General features: G+C 34.6%; 1 protein-coding gene across 1 annotated transcript in view; it reads left to right on the top strand.

Annotated features, from left to right (window-relative positions):
- Positions 1 to 22,484, top strand: part of LOC149777425 (huntingtin-interacting protein 1-like) — a 134,581-nt gene that overhangs the window by 87,559 nt on the left and 24,538 nt on the right. The window contains 11 exon segments of the mRNA XM_089942046.1: positions 2,014 to 2,176; positions 3,385 to 3,474; positions 3,773 to 3,859; positions 4,963 to 5,073; positions 9,131 to 9,196; positions 10,931 to 11,109; positions 13,473 to 13,562; positions 17,569 to 17,631; positions 19,324 to 19,424; positions 21,165 to 21,343; positions 21,346 to 21,393. Of these exon segments, the coding sequence (XP_089798172.1) occupies positions 2,014 to 2,176; positions 3,385 to 3,474; positions 3,773 to 3,859; positions 4,963 to 5,073; positions 9,131 to 9,196; positions 10,931 to 11,109; positions 13,473 to 13,562; positions 17,569 to 17,631; positions 19,324 to 19,424; positions 21,165 to 21,343; positions 21,346 to 21,393 (1,177 nt within the window).

Raw genomic sequence — 22,484 nt, 5'->3', positions numbered from 1 at the left:
CATTTTTATCCCTATTTTCACTAATTGCGAGCCTGGAAGGTTGGCACTATGTGGATGGATAGACATTGCTTGTTAATAAAATTGTGCTGAAATAATATCCAATATGGCCACCCCAGATGCCATCTTGAAAATGGTTTCAATGCTCAGCATTTGAACATTTTTTTTGGCCAGTATCATGTCAGACTCTTGGAGGGACTCTTGGTTTTATGTTGTTTATTTTTACAACCATCTGTCTATATATGTCTTTTTGTCCATCCATCCTTTTGGTCAGATATTCTGTTCATCCATCCTTTGGTCAGATAATCTGTCAATCACTCCTTTGGTCAGATAATCTGTCCATCCATCCTTTGGTCAGATAATCTGTCCATCCATCCTTTGTCAGATAATCTGTTCATCCATCCTTTGGTCAGATAATCTGTCCAGCCATCCTTTGGTCAGATAATCTGTTCATCCAACCTTTGGTCAGATAATCTGTCCATCCATCCTTTGGTCAGATTATCTGTCCATCCATCCTTTGGTCAGATAATCTGTCCTGTATTCAATCTCCAAACCAATGACTAGAGATTCATATAACTAAAGTCATTTACTTGTTTATATGATGACCATGTGCAAGAATGGAAATTATTTTTGGCTTCCTTTTTTGTCCTTGGGAGAAAGAACTAAAAGTCTTGAGTGCCAGATTGTCAGTTTCATAGTCTGTGGCAGTTTATCCACTAGGGGTGCAAGATTAAGAGTAAAAATTCCCCTTGATTTCAGAACTGGGCATCAGTTTGGGTAAAAAGTCCCCTTGTCAGAACTGGGCATCAGTTTGGGTAAAAAGTCCACTTGTTGTCAGAACTGGGCATCAGATTGGGTAAAAAGTAAAACTTGATGTCAGAACTGGGGCTTAAATTAAAATTTTGGGGCTTTCTGATGCATAATTAAGGTTAAAGGGAATTCTGTTCTTGGGTGATGTAGATAAGTGGGACATCCTATTTCATATTGGACAGATTGTGAAAAATATGGGATTTGTAATTGTAAAGCATACAATGGCTGCTGTAGTTTCAGATTAAAGCATAATTTATGACAGGCTTTTGATCAGTATCTAATTAAATATATTTGCCTTGACATTTAGTTCTAGCTAATATGTGTTAAGCATCTGTATTGAAATATTCCATATCAAGGATGTATTTATTAAATGGTTACATAAAAACCTAATTTTTGGTAGTCAAGGGTCATCAGTCCACTTCGTTCCATATATGTATATATTCAAAACTGTTTCTTGTTTCTTGTAGCAAAATTAATTATGACCAATTATATGACTATTTGACATTCAATATGGTGAATTCTATGATGTTCACAGGTCATTACTTGAAAGGAAAGTTTGTGTCTAAATGGTATAAATTGGAGAAACTTACATGCAGAATTTGTCATTCACTTAAGAAGCCACAATAAAATTATTCTGAACTATCTTCACAGGTAAAACAGGTAAACATGAGAATCTGAGTGGCCAGTTTCTTCATCTGCCATAATATACTTGCATATGAGTCAAATTACAAACTGCACAGAATGAGATCTGCTGACACATAATGTGCCTGCAGATCTGTGTCTGTGCAGTTTGTTAGGATTGATCAGTAAAACAAGCAGCATATACCCTGATCTGTAGGCGCATTATGCTATGGGAAATCAGGATATTTGTTACTTGCAGTTTGACTTATAAGTGAGTATATATGGCATAACCAGATTGGATAGTGGAGTGGTATATATTCTTTTGGCTACTTACATATGCCAAAAGTCAATATGGAATGAAATGTCTCAACAACCCTTGGTCTGTAAAGATGGCAGAAAGTATGTCTTGCACGTTTGTTTCAATATTTCTGTTTCTTGTATGATCATTTTGGTATAAGGAAGGTGCCTGTCATCCTTTCATTTCTAACATTTATCAGTCTTTTGCTAGCCACAGAAATTTTTTTTTTCATTTGATAAATTTATTTGCAAAATGTATTTGTAAGTCCTCAATGTTCATCATTGTAGTCTGAGTTGAAGGAAAGTCAAGAATCAAAGCGAAGCTTGGAGGAACAATTGAAGCAGACAATAGCCGAACTTCAGCAGCAGTTGGATCAAGTTACTGCAGACTATGAAAGCACAGAGAAACAGTTGAACAGTGACATTGGAAATCTTCATAAGAAGCTAATTGGTAGGTCACAATGAATGATCACAGTTTTCTTTATAATGAACTTGTCACCACTGTCAGTAAAACTCACATTTTTTCAGTAATCTTTACATAAAAAATAATGTACATTAAAGTCTGTCTGTTGAGGACCTTTATGGATAAGAATTCTTCATCTGCAAATTTAATTACAGTAAAAATTAACAGAAGTCCATATATGTTGTCTATGGGACATTTATATGGAGATTAAAAAACACATTTGCCAGGTCCATTTGAATCCCAACATTTAATTTCTTGCTACCGAGTGGTCTAAAGCTCTCTTCATAATGGATCAATGCCATCTCACCTCTGTCTGCGTGGGTTTGAGTCTCAGATTTGGCTAATGTGGATATGTAAGAAAGCTTGCCAGTATCTTCTCATGGGTCGGTGGTTCTTTCCGGGGTTTTCCCGGGTTCTTCCTCCACCATTAATACTGGCCACCATGTATAGCCTATTGTGTGATGAAAAATGGCATTAAACCCTACAACAACAACAACAACAACAACAAATTTCTTGCTAATATACTGACACAGACTTATGAAACATGTTTTTTTATTGCAACATTCATATTTGCTATGCATGTTCAAAGGGCCTCATTTCTGATTGACAGTAAAATGCATAATTCAGATATTGTGAGTTTCAAAAAAGAAACCTCTATTTAGACTTAAAAGTACATTTACTTGAGCTGAAGACTGACACAGAAGGTCAAAGGTATTGACATAGTAATGCTTTTGGGATGAGAATTAAACAATTGTGTGTATATGTCAACTGCCTGAACTCAGTTAGGGATTAAACCATTAAGTAGTGTGGGTTCAGAGCAGGCTTCTTGAAAAATGTTGAATAATTGTCTTTAGACAGAGTGGGAAAAAAGTTGCTAATATATGTCCTCTATTGTCCAGTTCATGGGATTAAGATTACTTACATAATGTAATGTGTAATTACATCAGGCCTCTATTGTCCAGTTTGTGGGATTAAGATTACTTACATAATGTAATGTGTAATTACATCAGGCCTCTATTGTCCAGTTTGTGGGATTAAGATTACTTACATACTGTAATGTGTAATTACATCAGGCCTCTATTGTTTGATATGGAGAGTTTTAAGGTAGATAGACTGACATTTCAAACTGGTATGTCACTCAAAAGTCTGCATATTAATTAAAGATCATAATTTGGTGGTGTTTATTTATTTCACAGAAACAAGTATCCGTGAGGGGAAGGCCTTTATCCAAGATGCATTGGACCAGTTTGAAAATCCTTCATTTACCACTGTTAAATGCACAGCCGGTAAGTCAAATGAAATTAGCTTGAGCTCCAGCAATTATAGGAGAAGCATGGGTTTGTCTTTGTTGTTGTGGATTTTAAAATTCAACTTTCCAGTAAGGATGATAAAAATAAAAACTCTTAACATCAAATAACAATATGAACAAGACAGATATGTTGCATGAGATAGACGACGTTTGTATGCAAGAAAGTTAATTATCATTTGCCTATAGACATTTTATAATAGATTTAAAAAATCACATCAATTTAAAATGTTGTATGGATTGATTTGATGCTAATGAAAATGTTTATTTTCTCCTAGAATTCCTATTAATGAGGGCAGAGCCAGTTTTAGCTAGTCTTCACAATCTCCAAAAGTCGGTTAAAATATATGGCTTGGATCGAACAGGTAAGTGCTTAGTTTCTCTGATATTTAATGTAGTTACACTCAAATACCATTGATTTGTTGGAATCTGACAAATTTTTATGCACTTATTCCCTCAGGCAATGGTGGTGGCATCACTTTCCAGTGGACACATTTCTGTGATAATTGTTACTAATTTAGGGTTCCATTAACTTACACGGTATCACTGATTATAAAGTCAGATAATCAGATTTATTAAAAATAATGATTTCCTTATGAATCATGACAAAATACATGAAAAAAATTTACATTGTTCATACCTAGTGCTTTTCCATTAAAACATACATGGAGCCCAGGGAATGCACTTTCAAAGTGGGTTACTTTCCCATAGATGCAATTTAGAATTTTCTTATCATTTTAATATGAACTCTGAAATTGAAACACCCTGACATATATTTTTTTTAAACTGCCTTCCCTGGTACCATGTATGTTTAAATGGAACAGCCCTTAGGAAAGAATAAAAATATGTTTTACAAAATGGGGATGAAAAGAGTTTGCATTTATCTTAAATTTTAGGAAACTGTGTAATTGTTTTTATACAAATTATACACAAACAACAGTGGAGCACAGTCTTGTTGAAAGTGTTGACTTCCATCCTGTGAGATGGAAGGATATTGATGTGAGCACAGCAAAAGAATCAGGATGATGATGCACCACCCAATAAAAGCTTGGTACTTTTTGTTTGGGAATGCAGTTTATATAACAAATTGTGATCATACATTTTTCAGGATTTTGTATGTTACCTTTATGTTTTTATTGATACCTTTGACAGAATTTTAACAATTTTACCTTCTATATTTTGTCTTGTACTTGATATTTATATTTATTTAGAAGGCTTTGTCTTCGTAAAGTTTTGAGCGGTTCTTTTACATTTATAGAATTTTAATTTTTATTGGCACCATGTAGCCATTATTGTGCTGAAGTACTGTTAAATGCTAATACATACATACATGCAAACAAGTCTTTTTCAAAAACTATGCTCAGATGGCTTATGGAATTAAAGTTTATCAAAACAGCCAGCCTGATTATATAAGAATAGCCATTTTAGAATAAAGACTTTTATATCGTTTTTTTTTAATCTCATGTAGGTTTAGAAACATTTGTAGAGTGCATAACTGGCTTTGCACACCATATGGGGGACTGTATAATCCATGGCATTGCCACATCGCATTCCACTGCTCAGATTGAATCGGGAGAAGGTAAGTTGGCCTTTTATTTCATGCTTTTATAAATTGGCAAGTTAAAATCTGAAATAGTACTATTTTGTCTTGTATCGTTATATATATATATATATATATATATATATATATATATATATATATATATATATATATATATATATATATCAGTAGCATACATGTATGCAGTTTTGTTTTACTTTGTAAATAATAGTAAGCAATAAATCATATTTGCTAATTTGAAAAGACCATACAGTAGAACCTGTGTCTGCCAAAATATGGTCTGTTAAGTGTCATATTACCATATGCTCAATGAAAAGGTGTGTTGGGAATCTGGTCTTTCAAGATATACAGTCTCTCACAACATGTCACTACACTATATAATCAATACATATGTGCATCGAGAATTTGGTCATTCAGGAAGGTGGTCTTGAAGTAGTGGTCTTTTAAGGCAGGTGGTCTCTCACAACAGGTCACTACACTATATAATCAATACATATGTACATTGAGAATTTGGTCTTTCATGACAGGTAGTCTTGCAGTAGTGATCTTTCAAGACAGGTGGTCTTGCAGTAGTAGTCTTTCAAAACAGGTGATCTTGCAGTAGTGGTCTTTCAAGACAGGTGGTCTTGCAGTAGTGGTCTTTCATGACAGGTGGTCTGGCAGTAGTGGCATTTCAAGACAGGTGTTCTCACAGTAGTAGTCTTTCAAAACAGGTGGTCTCTCACAACAGGTAACTACACTATATAAGCAGTACAATTGTACATTGAGAATTTGGTCTTTCAAGACCAATGATTTCACAGTAGTGGTCTTTCAAGACAGGTGGTTTTACAGTAATAGTCTTTCAAGACAGGGGGTCTTACAGTAGTGGTCTTTCAAGACAGGTGGTCTCACAGTAGTGGTTTTTCAAGACAGGTGGTGTCACAGTAGTCTTTCAAGACAGGTGGTCATGCAGTAGTGGCTTTTCAAGACAGGTGGTCTCGCAGTATTAGTCATTCAAGACAGATGGTCTTGCAGTAGTAGTCTTTCAAGACTGGTGGTCTCACAGTAGTGGTCTTTCAAGACAGTTGGTCTCACAGTGGTAGTCTTTCAAGACAGTTGGTCTCACAGTAGTAGTCTTTCAAGACAGATGGTCTTGCAGTAGCTTTTCAAGACAGGTGGTCTCACAGTAGTAGTCTTTCAAGACAGGTGGTCTTGCAGTAGTAGTTTTTCAAGACTGGTGGTCTCACAGTAGAAGTTTGTCAAGACAGTTGGTCTTGCAGTAGTACAAGACAGGTGGTCTCACAGTAGTAGTCTTTCAAGACAGTTGGTCTGACTAGTTTTTCAAGACAGTTGGTCTTGCAGTAGTAGTCTTTCAAGACAGGTGGTCTCGCAGTAGTAGTCTTTCAAGAGAGTTGGTCTTGCAGTAGTAGTTTTTCAAGACAGGTGGTATGACAGTAGTAGTCTTTCAAGACAGGTGGTCTCACAGTAGTAGTCTTTCAAGACAGTTGGTCTGATGGTAGTTTTTCAAGACAAGTGGTCTTGCAGTAGTAGTCTTTCAATACAGGTGGTCTTGCAGTCGTAGTCTTTCAAGACAGTTGGTCTGACAGTAGTAGTCTTTCAAGACAGGTGGTTTTGCAGTAGTAGTTTTTGAAGACAGTTGGTCTCACAGTAGTAGTCTTTCATGACAAGATTGATTGTAGCAAATAAGTTGAATAGTTTGAAGTACTGCCAAGCCATTGTAAGCAAAAAAAATATTTAAATTAAATTGTATGTTTCCCAGATTTCCTTTGAAATTCATTAGTCACTAATTTCATATCTGCACAGTAACTTTTAAAAGAATTTATGCATCAAAACCAAAGTTGGTATTAGGCTTTCTTTTATGAAAGACACCGCTCCGGTGGCCTAGTGGTTAGAGCGTCCACCTCGGATGCGGGAGGTCATGGGTTCAATCCCCGACCAAGTCATACCAAAGACTTACAAAAATGGTACTAATAGCTGCCTCGCTTAGCGCTCACCATTAAGAGGTCAGTGTTAGGACTGGTCGGCCTGGTGTCAGAATAATTTGACTTGGTGGGACATTATGCTACATGTCTGCGGCATGATGCCCCAGTGCTAGACATCACTATAAACTGCCTCACTGCAGACATCGTAGCAATATGACTGAAAAATTGTTAAAGCTATGTTAAAAATCCAAATCACATCACATCTATGAAGGATCTTGGTCAATTTTGATTTTTCCCAATTACAAAGTTTTGGCCTTTGTTAAGTCTGTGTTTTGCATATGCATAAATAATTAAGTTCTGCTCAGTAATGTTGAATGGACCTTGTAGATCAAAATCAAGTTTAATAATTGGCTTTATATTGCAAAGTATAGGTCAGGTTGAATTTGATACATATCTATGTCAAGTATATAGTCTTGGAAGTTTGAGTTTGATATATCAATGTCAGGTATATTGTCTTTATTTGATTTAAATGGTATTTTATTTAAGAAAACATTTTATATAAAATTCTATACATTGCAGTACCTGTAGATTAAGGACAGAGTTGAAAGCTTGTTAAAAACTTTCTCCCCTATATTTTGTTGGAGTTGTAAATTTTCCCATATGTAACAAAATTCAGTTTCAGTTCATTAACATGCAAAGTGCAACATAGATTGCAACAAAATTTATTAAGAAGCTTGATATTGAAAAAATATAGGTCATTTTTAACTTTTGTCCAGCCCACCCTGGTGGAAACTCAACAAAGTATTTGGGTAGCTGTATGCATGTATGTTGCTATGTGTAACTGTTTCTCGGTTGCACAACTGTATGTCCAAACACTCCTTAGATTATCCGCTGTCTTAACATATTTTGCTTGCTATAAAATAAAAGGCAGGCTTAACAGAAAGGGATTCTCTAATTATCAGTTTTTATGGGGATCTCTGATGATTATTAAAAATTTGACTTGGGTTATGTCCAGTCTGTGACTTAAAAGTTTGCATTTGAATCTGAATTCTGTATCCACTCTAACTTTTGAGTAACTTTATGAATCTAAAACAAATTTGCTTTAAGGCATTACATTGAGAAATAAAACTTGGTCATGTTTTATTTTCTCTATTATGCATCAAGAACTGCCCAAGTTCTTGGTTCTTGCTTTCAAATGGAAGTTTGTCCTTGCAAAAGTTTGCACCACGCAATACATTTCCACTAAATAACTTTGATGGATGTAACATGTTGAAATTGGAATTAGTGTGGGCCTTTGTATTTATAACTGCCATGTTAAAATCAGTTTTAGCATGGACCATTGTATGTACAAGTCCTAGGTTGAAATCAGATTTAGAATGGGCCTTTGTATGTACAATACCTGTGTTGAAATCTAATTTTGTATGGGCCTTTGTATGTACAGTACCTGTGTTGGAATCAAATTTTGTATGGGCCTTTGTATGTACAATACCTGTGTTGGAATCAGATTTTGTATGGGCCTTTGTATGTACAATACCTGTGTTGAAATCAGATTTTGTACAGGCCTTTGTATGTACAAGTTCTAGGTTGAAATCAGATTTAATATGGGCCTTTGTATGTATAAGACCTATGTTGATATCATATTTAGTATGGGCCTTTATACAACTCTGAGGTTAAGTGATTTTCACTTATCAGATTTATTGCCATTTGAGTAAGAAGTTTATATTACATCTTTAATCAAGAACACAGTATTGATGGTGGTATCTGTGCACTCTTGACACATTTCTGATTTTAATTTTAAAAGAACTGGTGAAAAAGATCCTACAAGTTTCACATAAAATATATTGGAATGCCCAGCATCATAAACTTTGATACTCCATGTGAGATGATGATTTGATAATGCTTGTGTGAAATACAAAAAAATACATATTTGACATTTTATAATAGATAAACTACATATTGACATTTTATTTAGGGATCTGAAATGCTTGGGATAAGTTTTCAGCAAAGCAAGATTATATTTATATTTAATGAACTATTCGTTCAAAAGAAAACATCTGAATTTCAGCCAACAGTGTTGTCCTTCAAATTTTTTTAGTGGTATCAGAATTTTTAAAAAATTTGTTGCATTTAATTTTTCCATTCAATTATTTAAGAACTAGGTGCAGTCTGTCGAAGTACAGGAGAAAGTGGTCTTGAAGTTCTGACAGCGTTACAAAAAGGTGAGAACCAAATTTCTTCTTATTTCTAAGTTACATTGTCAGTTTTGACTGAATGATGTTTATATGAATAATTTTAAACTGCATATAGGTTACAGCATTTGTATGAGAAGATTTGAACAAGTTTTTTCAGAGTAATACTGCACAAACTTGGGAGTGCAGTATTTGCCTGAAAAAATGAGTTCATATTTTCCCATACAAATGCATTAACCTTTTTATTATATACTCATTTTGTTTTCATACCTAAGGCTTAATAATTAAGGAATACATTACCAGAAAACAAAGTTAATTGAATTTATACTGTACTTCAAAATAAATACACAAACCATCAGTACATGGTAACAATATTAATCATCACATTGCACCACCCAGCAACCTTTGAACTTTGCCACATGCTCAATATTAGTTTTGAGAAAAATTCTCATTTTGCTCTACTTAAAATTGAAATCTAGAGTCCTATATTTTGAATGAATGTGCATTGAGAAACTTTTTTCATTTGGTCTGGAATGGATGGATTTTTATCTTTGATCCAACTCAGTTCGCTTTTCTGCTTATGATGGACTGGATTTATTGGGTCAGTTCAGTTCAATAAGAAGAATCTGATCTCAGTTGGAAATGTAGGCAAAATTACAGTACCATTTCTGTGTGAATCAGGTTTTCCATGACATGGGTCATGTCATTTGGATTTGCAGAACTAAGAAAGTACATTTTGAGGAAATTCAGGATGCATTATTGTAAGTATATTTGTTACCATTCTTAACACCAGCTAAAGAAGATATTTTTATGCATGTCACTTGCACACTCGCTGTTGGTGGGACCCCAGCTATGACCTGTATCACACATTGTTTGTCTTCTATCTCTAGCCTAACACTGTATCAAAATAGTTTAATGGGGAAAAGTTCAAAGCAGTTGTTTGTGTGACAGTCTGTTTAGCCAGCAGAAATAATATTTTTTTGTCATCTTGACTAATTGGCTCCTACTAGAACCTTCAGTTGCAATTTTTGTAGAATTAAGTGTTTTGACTGACTTGTAAAATGGTACGTGTCTGATAGATGTGTGATAGCCCTTGGCCTCAGTATACTTTTCTGTGCTGTTTTTATAGACCCTAGAGAGCACTGTTTATAGTCTGAACCATTCTCTTTGTGAAAAGTTGTGAATATTTCTCCTAAATAATTGTTCAATGATCAGAATGGTGTTTTCAATTACTGTGTCACGTTTGTTTTTTTACGTTGCAAATATCATGTTCATTAGTTTGCTTCTTTGAAAATTTAATTTATGACTCAGTTAACTCGTCCACATCATTAACTTTATCATCTCTACTTTTAAATGGACGAAATAAATGTAATAAACCAAAGCTAAAGTGTCTACTAAATGAGTGTACATTGTTTACAAAGTAGTTCTTAATACATGATACTATTTTTAGACACATATCATGCAGTATGAAAAAATATGGAAAAATACTGCATGATTCTGACAATGTACACTTAATGGAGAAATAATGAGCATATAATAATTCATATTACTACATTGTAGTAGATTCACATTACTGGATTCATCAGATTCTTATTACTCAACTATATGTAGACTTAGATGAATGGCAAGGAATATAGGCACATATTAATGAATTGTTTGATGCATGGTTTTAAAACACTAACTTCTTTGCCCACTTAGACAGATTTCTAGAGTTATTTGGCAGAACTACAGGTTGATGGTATGTCCTATTACTTATTCCTTCAGGAGACAACATACAGGCAGAGATTGACAAGGCAGTCCATGATGTTGAAGAGCTAATGCGACTTACAGAAGCACTGGTTCCCAAAGCAGATGACATCAAGGCAGAGGATATGGGAGACATGGTGGACAATGAAATGCAGTCAACTACTAGAGCTATTGAGCAGGCAGCTGCTAGAATTGAGGTTGGGAATTGTTTTTAATGGCTGAATTTGGCTTTCAGGATTGAATGACTAATGTTGTATGATCCAACAAGCAGTAAATTGATTTTGGTCCCGGATGGAATATTTATTAAAACTGAATGTAAGCTGCCAGATAATTTTCATGTTAATAATGTATGGTGGCTCTAATTTCCAATATTGTTGCTTCAGGATTTTCTGGATGTTTCACAGATCCTGATAGTATAATTGAACATGGCAGAATTTTACTGCATAGGTCATGTCTGAACTAGTCAAACCCAGTTATCTTGATTATGTTTGGGGTGTCAGAAAATCATCGAAATAACCAAGTCCCAAGATATCAAGGTTCATAAAACCTGGCCACATAATTTTAAGGATTTCCTTGACCTTAATTCCTGTCACTTAATCATAGGTTTACTTGAACTTTGCAGACAAATAGGTCATAGTTTTAAGATTAATAATTGCTATATTTATGAACAGTTTTACTTTAATAACAGTGAGAAAGCTTGCCAGTAGCTTCTCATGGGTCGGTGGTTCTTCCTGGGGTTTTCCCGGCTTCTTCCTCCACCATTAATACTGGCCGCCATGCATAGCCTATCGTGTGCTAAAAAATGGCATTAAACCCAACAACAACAACAACAACTTTAATAAAAAGTGTTGTGATTTCATAACTTTTAGACAGAATTCAAATTCCGTCTGTACATAGAAGACAATACAAAAAAGAACAGTGTTGTTAATAAATTACCCATGTGTATACATGTTTGTGCACTCTGAAATAATGGTATTCTGTTTTCTCTTTTGATATCACAGTCAATATATATTTGGCGATGAGCGTATCATAGTTTTAATATTTATCAGTAAGTAAAATAACCTTACCTCCTGAAGAAAAAAAAAAGGAACTTATCTAAACCTGACCACCCCTATGTAAATGAAATGGATTTGCTTTTTGGTTGTGTCTTTGCAGACGGAGAAGAAATACCATATACATGTACCTATAGCTGCCATGAAGCTAATACAGATATTTTTTAATGGAAATTCATACACTGTAATGCATTGCTTTGTAAAATTTTACGGGCTCAGAATTTGAAGAACAAAAAGTTAATAACCATCCGACCTCACCTAATACATTCTAATGGCTAAAAGAAACGATCGTTACGTTTTTTCTTCTCCATTCAGATGGCTATTGAGATGCATACATGTGCTCTAAATAATTTATATTTATTATTAAGATCTTTTAATTGTAAAAAAAAGATCCAATTCAGTGATTTTTGGACACTTAATTCATAATACTGTGTAAAAAATGGCAGTCTTGTTTTAAGTACTGTTTAATCCATTGTCGACCAAACAAACAATTAACCACTACATGCATTGTCCATCAGCACATGGCTGTTTAGTTGTTACAGCATTTACACGCTACATAAATTGGCCTAGATTTGGGCAGCCTTAGTGTCTGAGACAACAAACATAAACTTCTTTAATGAGAATATCAAGGGAAAGAGGCTATTTGTTAGGGAAATGTAAATATGTCACCAAGTTTTTATTTTGTATTATTAATTAAGCATAAGTAAAACTTGTACTATTTTAAAACATGCACGAATTCTAGAATAGAGTTATAAATATGATTAACCTGTAGAAAATGAAACTTGCACAACAAAATAAATTTGTTCCAATCCCCGATAACTATGGAAAAGGCAAAACACATAGATTTCATTGCTTCTGTTAGAAATGTCTTGAATCAGTGGTTGATGAGAATGAGATCGCAGACTTATTGGCATTGCTGGGGAAGAATTTTCTAATTATGTACACGTGGATGATGAAGCTACAGTGAAATTTCTGAATGTATTTAAAAAAATAAAATTGTGGATAATCATATGTATGAAAACGTGTTTTTGAATCATTTCATCGAAATAAGCAGGTCCATGTTATTTGGAACCAAAACTTATGCCCGACATAATGGGGTTATTGACTTAACAGGGTTCAAGATAATTGGGGCAAAATTAGCATAGCAAAAAAGGACTTTTTGGAGGGGATCAGACCGAAATGCTCTGCATAAACGGGTTCTCAGGATAACTGAGTTAGAGATAAGTGGGTTTGACTGTATGTATATTAATTCCTAGCCTCTTTCTCTCTCACTACCCCCATTGAAGAATTTGCTTATTCAGAAAATACATGACTTTAAGGAAATTTTATTCTGTGTTAAAATTATTCTTTTCTGAATGATAGTATATCTTTCATATTACCTAATGTAACATAATCTCATGTAAGTTAGAGGAAAAAAATAAATAAAGATTTCCTTTTGGTAAAATCCAAGTAATGCAATTAAGTACAAATTTGGAGAGTTTAAGTCTAATATTTGTGTGTTATGGCAGGAAATGCTGCAGCGGACAAGAGAAGATAACACAGGAATCCAGCTTGAGGTTAATGCAAGGATCCTAGATGCATGCACTGACCTCATGAAGGTACAGTACAGTTTCAAACATTTGCAAACAGAAGTATGTTCTGTATTTGTTCCTAAGTAACATGCTAAACTATGAACAAACTAGAAACAGTTCTACAGTTGCAAAATATGCCAGCTGTGAACAGAGCAGAAAGCGCTCTGCCATTGCAAAATATGCTAGTTGTGAACTGAGTAGAAACCATTCTGCAATTGCAAAATATGCCAGTTATGAACTGAGTAGAAACCATTCTGCCATTGCAAAATATGCCAGTTGTGAACTGAGTAGAAACCAATATGCCATTGCAAAATATTCCAGCTTTGAACTCAGTAGAAACCATTCTGCCATAGCAAAATATGCATCTGTAACCATTCTGCCATAGCAAAATATGCATCTGTGAACTGAGTAGAAACCATTCTGCCATTGCAAAATATGCCAGCTGTGAACCGAGTCGAAACTGTTTTGCCATTGCAACATACATCGGCTGATTAGGGCCTATAATGTTCATTTTATTGATTGATGTTAAATTAATGGCTTTTGACCCAGATAATGCACAAGCAGATCTAGTCTGTCTGCCTGTCTATAAACATTTTAATTTATATAACATGATTATCAAACCATTCAAGGTAATTCAACCAGATTTGGCATGCATGCTAAGCAAGTTGCATCAAGGTGCATTTTGATTCTTAAAAATTTCCGAGTTCAGTATTCTTATACCACCAACAAATGAAGTTTGGGGTTGAGTTTACTAGAGTCTGTTGTTCCTCCATCACATTTCTTTGCTTAATATCTCCTGAAGCCTTTGAGATATTTGCATGCTTTTGTATAATGATTTAACAATGTGTCTTGTAAAAAAAAAATGGAGTTTGTATGAGCAGCCTTTTATTTGTCTCCATTTTTATTGTGAAAGACATAGGGATCACTTTCCCAACTGCATTCATATTCATGTCACAGGTGTACATTTGTGAAACTTGACGAGTATATTCATCTTGAAGAGTAAAGAGTACTACTCATCACATTAAAAAAGGAGTTACAGTGACCTACTTTTAACACTGTGAGTACATCACATTTTTGTGTTAGCTGAGCTTCTCAGACACCATGTTTTTGTACATTTATGAAAAACAATTGGTGCAGTCATCATAGAGTTTACTTCCCACAATGGCCATAAGTCTTGATTGATTTTTCACACTCACTACAGTAAAAAATAAGTCACATTGACCTACTTTTTTTGCTAAAACAATTACATTATGTTACAGCATTTGGCTCAGTTTATTAGATTGTGTACATGCATGCATTTTGATGGTGTACTTATATTAGAAATATTAACATCAGTGACTGAAATGTTGTCCCGCCGTTACTCAATCACACTCTTGACATTTCATCCCTTCAGAACCATTTGAGATATCTTAATGTAACATGGAATAAATTTGTATGACATGAGTTTACGTCACATATGAACATATAGGAATTGCCTTTGCTAGATTGTTACCTTTAGAGTAAATGTGGGCGTGTATTTCATAAGCATATGCTTATTTGCAGATCTGGTATAAAACTGGGAATGCTTGGCCATCAGTAGAATATAATTGTGAATGCTTGGCCATAAGTAGTATACAGTTGAGAATGCTTTGTTAAATGTAGTAGCAAATTGAGAATGTTTGACCATAAGTAGTATACAGTTGAGAATGCTTTGTTAAATGTAGTAACAAATTGAGACTGTTTGGCCGCAAGTAGTATACAATTGAGAATGCATTGCCATAAGTAGTATACAGTTGAGAATGCATGGCCATAAGTAGTATTCAATCAAGAATGCTTGGCCATAAGTAGTATACAATTGAGACTGCTTGGCCATAAGTAGTATACAATTGAGGATACATGGCCATAAGTAGTATTCAAGTGAGAATGCTTGACCATAAGTAGTATACAACTGAGAATGCACAGCTGTAAGTAGTATGCAATTGAGGATGCATGGCCATAAGTAGTATACAATTGAGGATGCATGGCCATAAGTAGTATACAATTGAGAATGATTGGCCATAAGTAGTATACAATTGAGGATGATTAGCCATAAGTAGTATACAATTGTGGATGCTTGGCCATAAGTAGTATTCAATCAAGAATGCTTGGCCATAAGTAGTATACAATTGAGGATGCATGGCCTTAAGTAGTATTCAATTGAGAATGCATGGCCATAAGTAGTATACAATTGAGGATGCATGGCCATAAGTAGTATTCAATCAAGAATGCTTGACCATAAGTAGTATACAATTGAGAATGATTGGCCATATGTAGTATAGAATTGAGAATGTACAGCCATAAGTAGTATACAATTGAGAATGATAGGCCATATATAGTATACAATTGAGAATGTACAGCCGTAAGTAGTATACAATTGGGAATGCATGGCCATAAGTAGTATACAATTGAGGATGCATGGCCATAAGTAGTATTCAACTGAAAATGCTTGGCCATAAGTAGTATACTATTGAGGATGCATGGCCATAAGTAGTATACAATTGAGAATGTACAGCCATAAGTAGTATACAATTGAGAATGCATGGCCATAAGTAGTATACATTTGAGGATGCATGGCCATAAGTAGTATACAATTGAGGATGCATGGCCATAAGTAGTATTCAATCAAGAATGCTTGACCATACGTAGTATACAATTGAGAATGATTGGCCATACGTAGTATACAATTGAGAATGTACAGCCATAAGTAGTATACAATTGAGAATGCTTTGTTAAATGTAGTAACAAATTGAGAATGTTTGGCCATTAGTAGTATACAATTGAGGATGCATGGCCATAAGTAGTATTCAGTCAAGAATGCTTGACCATTAGTAGTATACAATTGAGGATGATTGGCCATACATAGTATACAATTGAGAATGTACAGCCATAAGTAGTATACAATTGAGAATGCTTTGTTAAATGTAGTAACAAATTGAGAATGTTTGGCCATAAGTAGTATACAATTGAGAATGATTGGCCATAAGTAGTATACAATCGAGGATGCTTGGCCATAAGTAGTATTCAATCAAAAATGCTTGACCATAAGTAGTATACAATTGAGAAGTGGTCTTTGGTTGACTGCCATGTACAGGAGCAGATGCAGTTTTTGATAGACTGCCATGTATACAGTAGATGTTATCTTTGGTAGACTGCCATGTACACAATAGATGTGAACTATAGTAGACTGCCATGTACACAACAGATGTTGTCTTTGGTAGACTGCCATGTATACTATTGATGTCATCTTTGGTAGACTGCCAAATACACAGTAGATGTGGTTTTAGGAAAACTGAGATGTACATAACAGTTGTAGCCTTTGGTGGATTGAAATGAACAAATGTGGTCTTTGGTATATTGACATAATACAAGGAATTCACCTTTATTCATATTGTTCCTGGATTCGTGGTATACCAGTATTTGTGGCATACCAGTCTACGTGGTGTACTGCTATTTTCTGTATACCAGTCTATATCATGCACCAGTATTTTCTTTGTACCAGTATTTGTGGTGTACCAGTCTGTGATACACTGATATTTTCTGTCTACCATTATTTGTGGTGTACCAGTCTATGTGATAAACCAGTAATTTCTTTGTACCTATATTTGTGGTGTACCAGTCTATGTGGTGTGCCAGTATTTTCTGTGGACCAATATTTGCAGTGTACAAATACCAGTATTCTCATGTACCAATATTTATGGTGTACAGTTGCCATTATTTGGGTGTACCAATGTTTCTGGTATAACAATATTCAGGGTGTACTAATATTCTTGGAATTAATGTTTGCATCAAACCAGAGATTTAAATATCTAGAGAAAGGTGATGTGCCTTTAAATAAAACAAGCTATACACGAAATCCACGAGTGAAAGTGCCATTAGAAAGGCCATTTTATATCAAAGCCATAAAAATGTACAACAAAAACAAATGAATCCACACTCTGCAGTTAATAGTTACTTGAACATTTAGCATGATTATTTTATATTTTCTTATCTAATGACTTTTATTTTCTTCAAACAGGCAGTCAGAATCCTTGTTGAAAAGTCCAGAGATCTTCAGAAAGAAATCATTGCACAAGGAAGGGTAAGTCAAAAATCAAATACTCATGAGAAAAATACCTGGCTGTTAATTTTTTCATTTTTTCATGTCATTATTTATATACCTCAAGAAATGCATATGGGAAAATCAATGTTAAACTATGTGGACATTTTAGAACAAGATCAACCTAAAGGTATGATCCAGTACAATCTGGATTGAATGTCATGTGCTGTGATATCACACTGAAAGCTTTGCATGTTGTTATGTATATTAAATTTGCATTGTTTGTTAGTTTTTGTTCTTTTAAAAATTTCTGTCTGTGCTATTGTTAATAAGATAATTATATTTTGGACTTGACCTTGTCCGAAATCAAGTTAATTTTCTACTTGACCTGAATCATTGATTTTAATTCTGTAAACAACTAATACATAGCTAAAAAAAATCTCTGTGATCATGTATAACTAATAGGGTTATTATCTTTACCCTAATCAGGGACATAGTGTTTACCATGTTCTTTATTATCATTATTTTATCTAGTAAACATTATGAACCTTCTAGAAGGTTATTTTCCATTAGTGTTAGTTATTAAAAAAAATGAAAACGCTGATTGTGATCCAAGGTCACACAGAGGACTGTATAATCTTGTTTTTCTAGAAATTATTCATTCTTGCTTCAAGACCTGAGCAGAATCAATTTTTGTGTCCTGTAGTTCATTTGGGCTGGAAGTTATTCAGATTATTTATTCACTGGAAAGACAATGTGCTTATCAAAAATAACATTCTTGGAGATAGAGACTTGAATTTATAGTGAACTTTCAAATAAGAGTATATTCCTGGATTGTATTATTGTGGTCCAACAAAAGATGGTTGGCACATCACCACTGCACAGGCCATCACAGACACATCAGTGCTTCCAGCATTGGATTTATTTTGGAGTTTATTCAGAACTTGAACAGGATTGAATAGACTTTGCTTTAGCAAAATTAGTATTAAATTTTAAAACAACAATTTAAGTTGATTAAATGCAAATACATGACCTGAATGATTTTTAATATAGACATGTTTTGCATATGCAGTAAATGTAAATGACCAGGTCAGATTTTCATGCCAAAAAACCAGTTATTCCATTTTTTAACATGTTTTTCTTTTTACAGATACAATCCTCACCAGATAAGGGTTGTCAGTTACTTTTGTTCTACATCAATATTTGGCATACATAGTTAAAGCATTGTTTTGAATAAGTGCCTTCTCATGGATTAATGAATTACTCCCTGTAGCAAGTGAAATAAATTGAGCAATGAAAGAGCTTTTTCCACATTTTAGGTGATCGGTATGGCAACTTTCATGATGCCTGCATGCCTTGACTCAAAAATTGTTGTGTGTGAACAGTTTAAATGGGAGAAACTGACATGCAGATGTGTTGTTTGCAGCAGCTACATCATCTGTCTGGGTATATGTAAGGAGCAATCTGATTGGATCATTTTCTTTCAGCTGCATCCAATCAGATAGAAGAATGATAGATACTTGATATGTCATGAGTCTGGAATGATATGGTTGATGAATCTTTTGAGTCTGTGCCATTACAGTAGAATTCATTTCATATTGATTCTTCTAACACATGTAAAAGATCTATGTTCATTTACCTCCTATTCCCAGATTGTCATAATTTGTGTAGGCAGCATTGGCTTTTTGCATATGTGCAACTTTCTTCAGTTCCAGTTCTTGTTTTCTATTTCAGGGCACATCATCTGTGACGGAATTCTACAAGAAGAATCACAGATGGACAGAGGGATTGTTATCTGCAGCCAAGGCAGTTGGCTGGGCAGCAACCACTCTCATGTAATAATTTGAAATTGCTTCTGTTAGTTGGCTGGTCAGCAAACACTCATGTAATAATTTGAAATTGCTACTATTAGTTTGTGATGCAGCAACTACTCTCATGTAACATTTTTGAAATTGCTACTGTTAGCTGACTGGGCAGCAACCATTCTGATGTAATAATTGGAAAGCACAGTTATAAGTTGGCTGGGCAACAACCACTCTTGTGATAATTTGAAATCCTTTTGCAAAATCTACACCTTTCTTTTTTCTTACAGTTTTAATAAAATTAAATCACTGTTATAAGTTAACTAGGCAGCAACCACATCCATGTAATAATTTGAAATCACTATCATTAGTTGTCTGGCCAGCAACCACTCATGTAGTAATTTGAAGTCACTACTATAAGTTGGCTGGGTAGCAGCCATTTTGATGTAATAATTTTGGAATCATCCATATTAGTTGGCTAGGTAGCAACAAGTCTTATGTAATATGGAATCACTACTATTAGCTTGTTGGGCAATAACCACTCATGTAATAATATGAAATCATTAACATTAGTTGGCTAGAGCCAGCAACCACTGTTATGTAATAATTTGAAATCACTAACAATAGTTTGTTGGCTAGCAACCACTCCTGTAATAATTTGAAATTGCTCCTATTCACAGGATACCAGTTTATGTGGATTTTGATTATTCACATGCTTATTATATTATAGAGGTTAACATGGCAGAATCAAAAATTTTCTGTTTGTTACATGTATAATAACAAATTACATTATGCTAAATCAAAGGCACAGTGACCAAGGATTCTGATTGTATTTTAGAATCATTTCAGAGTTCTGTGGTTTTGTCAAATAGATTTCTTTGAGTTTATGGCTAAAACAGAACATGATTGGGCTACAATTATCATGTAAATTGTGGATACAATAGACCATGAATAAGCACCAATTTTCATGGAGATTGTGGTTACAAGAGACCACAGATAAGCAGCAGTTTTCATGGAGATTATGGTTACAAAAGACCATGGTTGGGCACCTATTTTCAGAGTTTGCAGATACAACAGATACAGCAGATCATAAATTTAAGGACTAAAGGGACAGTAACTCCTCTGCTACAACAATAGGACAACTTCCTACATCGTTGAATTTTGGTACCGATGAAATCTCATTTTTGCCCTTAAGTGTAAATTTGATGGCCATCTAAATAAGAGCACCAATGCAAGATCCACAGTTGAAGACTGGTGATGATGTGGGAGTCACTTTGACCCTGTGGTTAAGGCATTGGACATGTACCACACTGGCTCAGTGGTAGAAGGATGCAGGTTCAGTTCCCACTATTGGATCAGTCATGATTGGCTACTATCTTGTGTCCTTCGGTAAAAGCACTTTTATCCAGACTATGAAGTTCATGGGAATGCTACAAAACAGCTGGGATTGATCATAGAATTTATAGTAACATAGTATTTATAGTAAAACATAGTATTTGTAGTAACATGTAGTATTTATAACAAACACTAAGAGCTTTTTGAAAGAAATGTGCCAATTTGGTCAATCAGATAACTAAATTGAGAAGTGACGTATCATCTGTAGGCTAGCAATTTAGGTACAATTTCCTCCATGCAATCTGAATGATTTGTTCCCTATTCCTTTTCCTTTTGCCCACTTAAATATTGTAAAAGGCAAGACTTCTTGGTGGAAGGTGGGTGGGTGTCTTAAATATTTTTTATTAAACCTTATTTTGTTGCTGCTGTTTTGAACAGGGAGTCTGCTGACAAAGTTATGAAAGGAGAGGGAAAACTAGAGGAGTTAATCGTGTGTTCGCAGGAAATTGCAGCTAGCACGGCACAACTTGTAGTTTCCTCAAGGGTTAAGGCTCAGAAGGGAAGTAAGTGTATGCAGAAAGTCTCAGAGGCCTCTAAGGAAGTCTCCAGCGCTACAGGGAAGTTGTGGCATCTGTCAAGACTGGTTCACAGATTATCGAGGAACAAAGTGAGTATAATGTAAGATTTGTGTGTCAGTCTGTGACTTATTGTGTTGACTGACTCTCATGTTATTGCAGAAGACACTGAATAGAAATACTAAAGTCTGTCTCCTAAATTCTTGTTAAAAGTGGGGGGGACATAGTATTCATGTTTCTAACCATGCATCCATCTATCCATCCATCACACTTTCCTTTCCTTTCTCTGTCGAGCTGTTTTGGGTTAAGGTAACTTGAACATCATTAGGTGTGTTGCATACCGAATTGGAGATACTATCTTCACGGTCAAGTTCACATCTCATTATTGTAAGTTTTACATCATACTTTCCTTTCCATCAGTTACTTTTAAGATTAAGTTATGAAATTTGATTCAGTCTGAGTAACTGCATATGTTAGATGAACAAAATTTGATCTAAAGACATAGTTCATTGTTTGATGCTTCTGCTTTTTATACTAATTGGGTTTAATTAGATGAAAGATAACAATTACTGTCCTTGACCACTGTAGGAGATGCAGGTGTCAGCTATTCCGCCTCGTGAGGCATATCAAAGCAAGTCACCCCACATAAGATTGTTTGAATTATTAGGCCAATAATAATGAATGTTGGGTATTTAGTTTTAAGCTAGAAAAGAACCGTGCCACAAACCTTTGTTATGTAAACACTTTTGTCAGTTAAATGAAAGTCAGATAAAGTCAAGTATAGCATCATTATAATGTATGTTGAATACTACATTGGGATGAGATAAAGTCATGTATACCATCATTTGAATGTGTATTGGATATTACGTTGGGATCACATGAACTCAAGTATAGCATCATTAGAATGTGTATTGCATGTTACATGGGGATGAGATAAAGTCATGTATACCATCATTAGAATGTGTATTGCATACTACATTGGAGAGAGATAAAGTCATGTATACCATCATTAAAATGTGTATTGTATACTACATTGGAGAGAGATAAATTCATGTATACCATCATTAGAATGTGTATTGCATACTACATTGGAGAGAGATAAGTCATGTATACCATCATTAAAATGTGTATTGCATACTACATTGGAGAGAGATAAAGTCATGTATACCATCATTAAAATGTG

Source organism: Sinohyriopsis cumingii, chromosome 18 (genome assembly GCF_028554795.1).
Source record: "Sinohyriopsis cumingii isolate HCF-2022 chromosome 18, ASM2855479v2, whole genome shotgun sequence".
Lineage (NCBI taxonomy): Eukaryota > Metazoa > Mollusca > Bivalvia > Unionida > Unionidae > Sinohyriopsis > Sinohyriopsis cumingii.
Note: the sequence above shows the minus strand (reverse complement) of the source record. Positions and strands in the feature narration are given on the sequence as shown.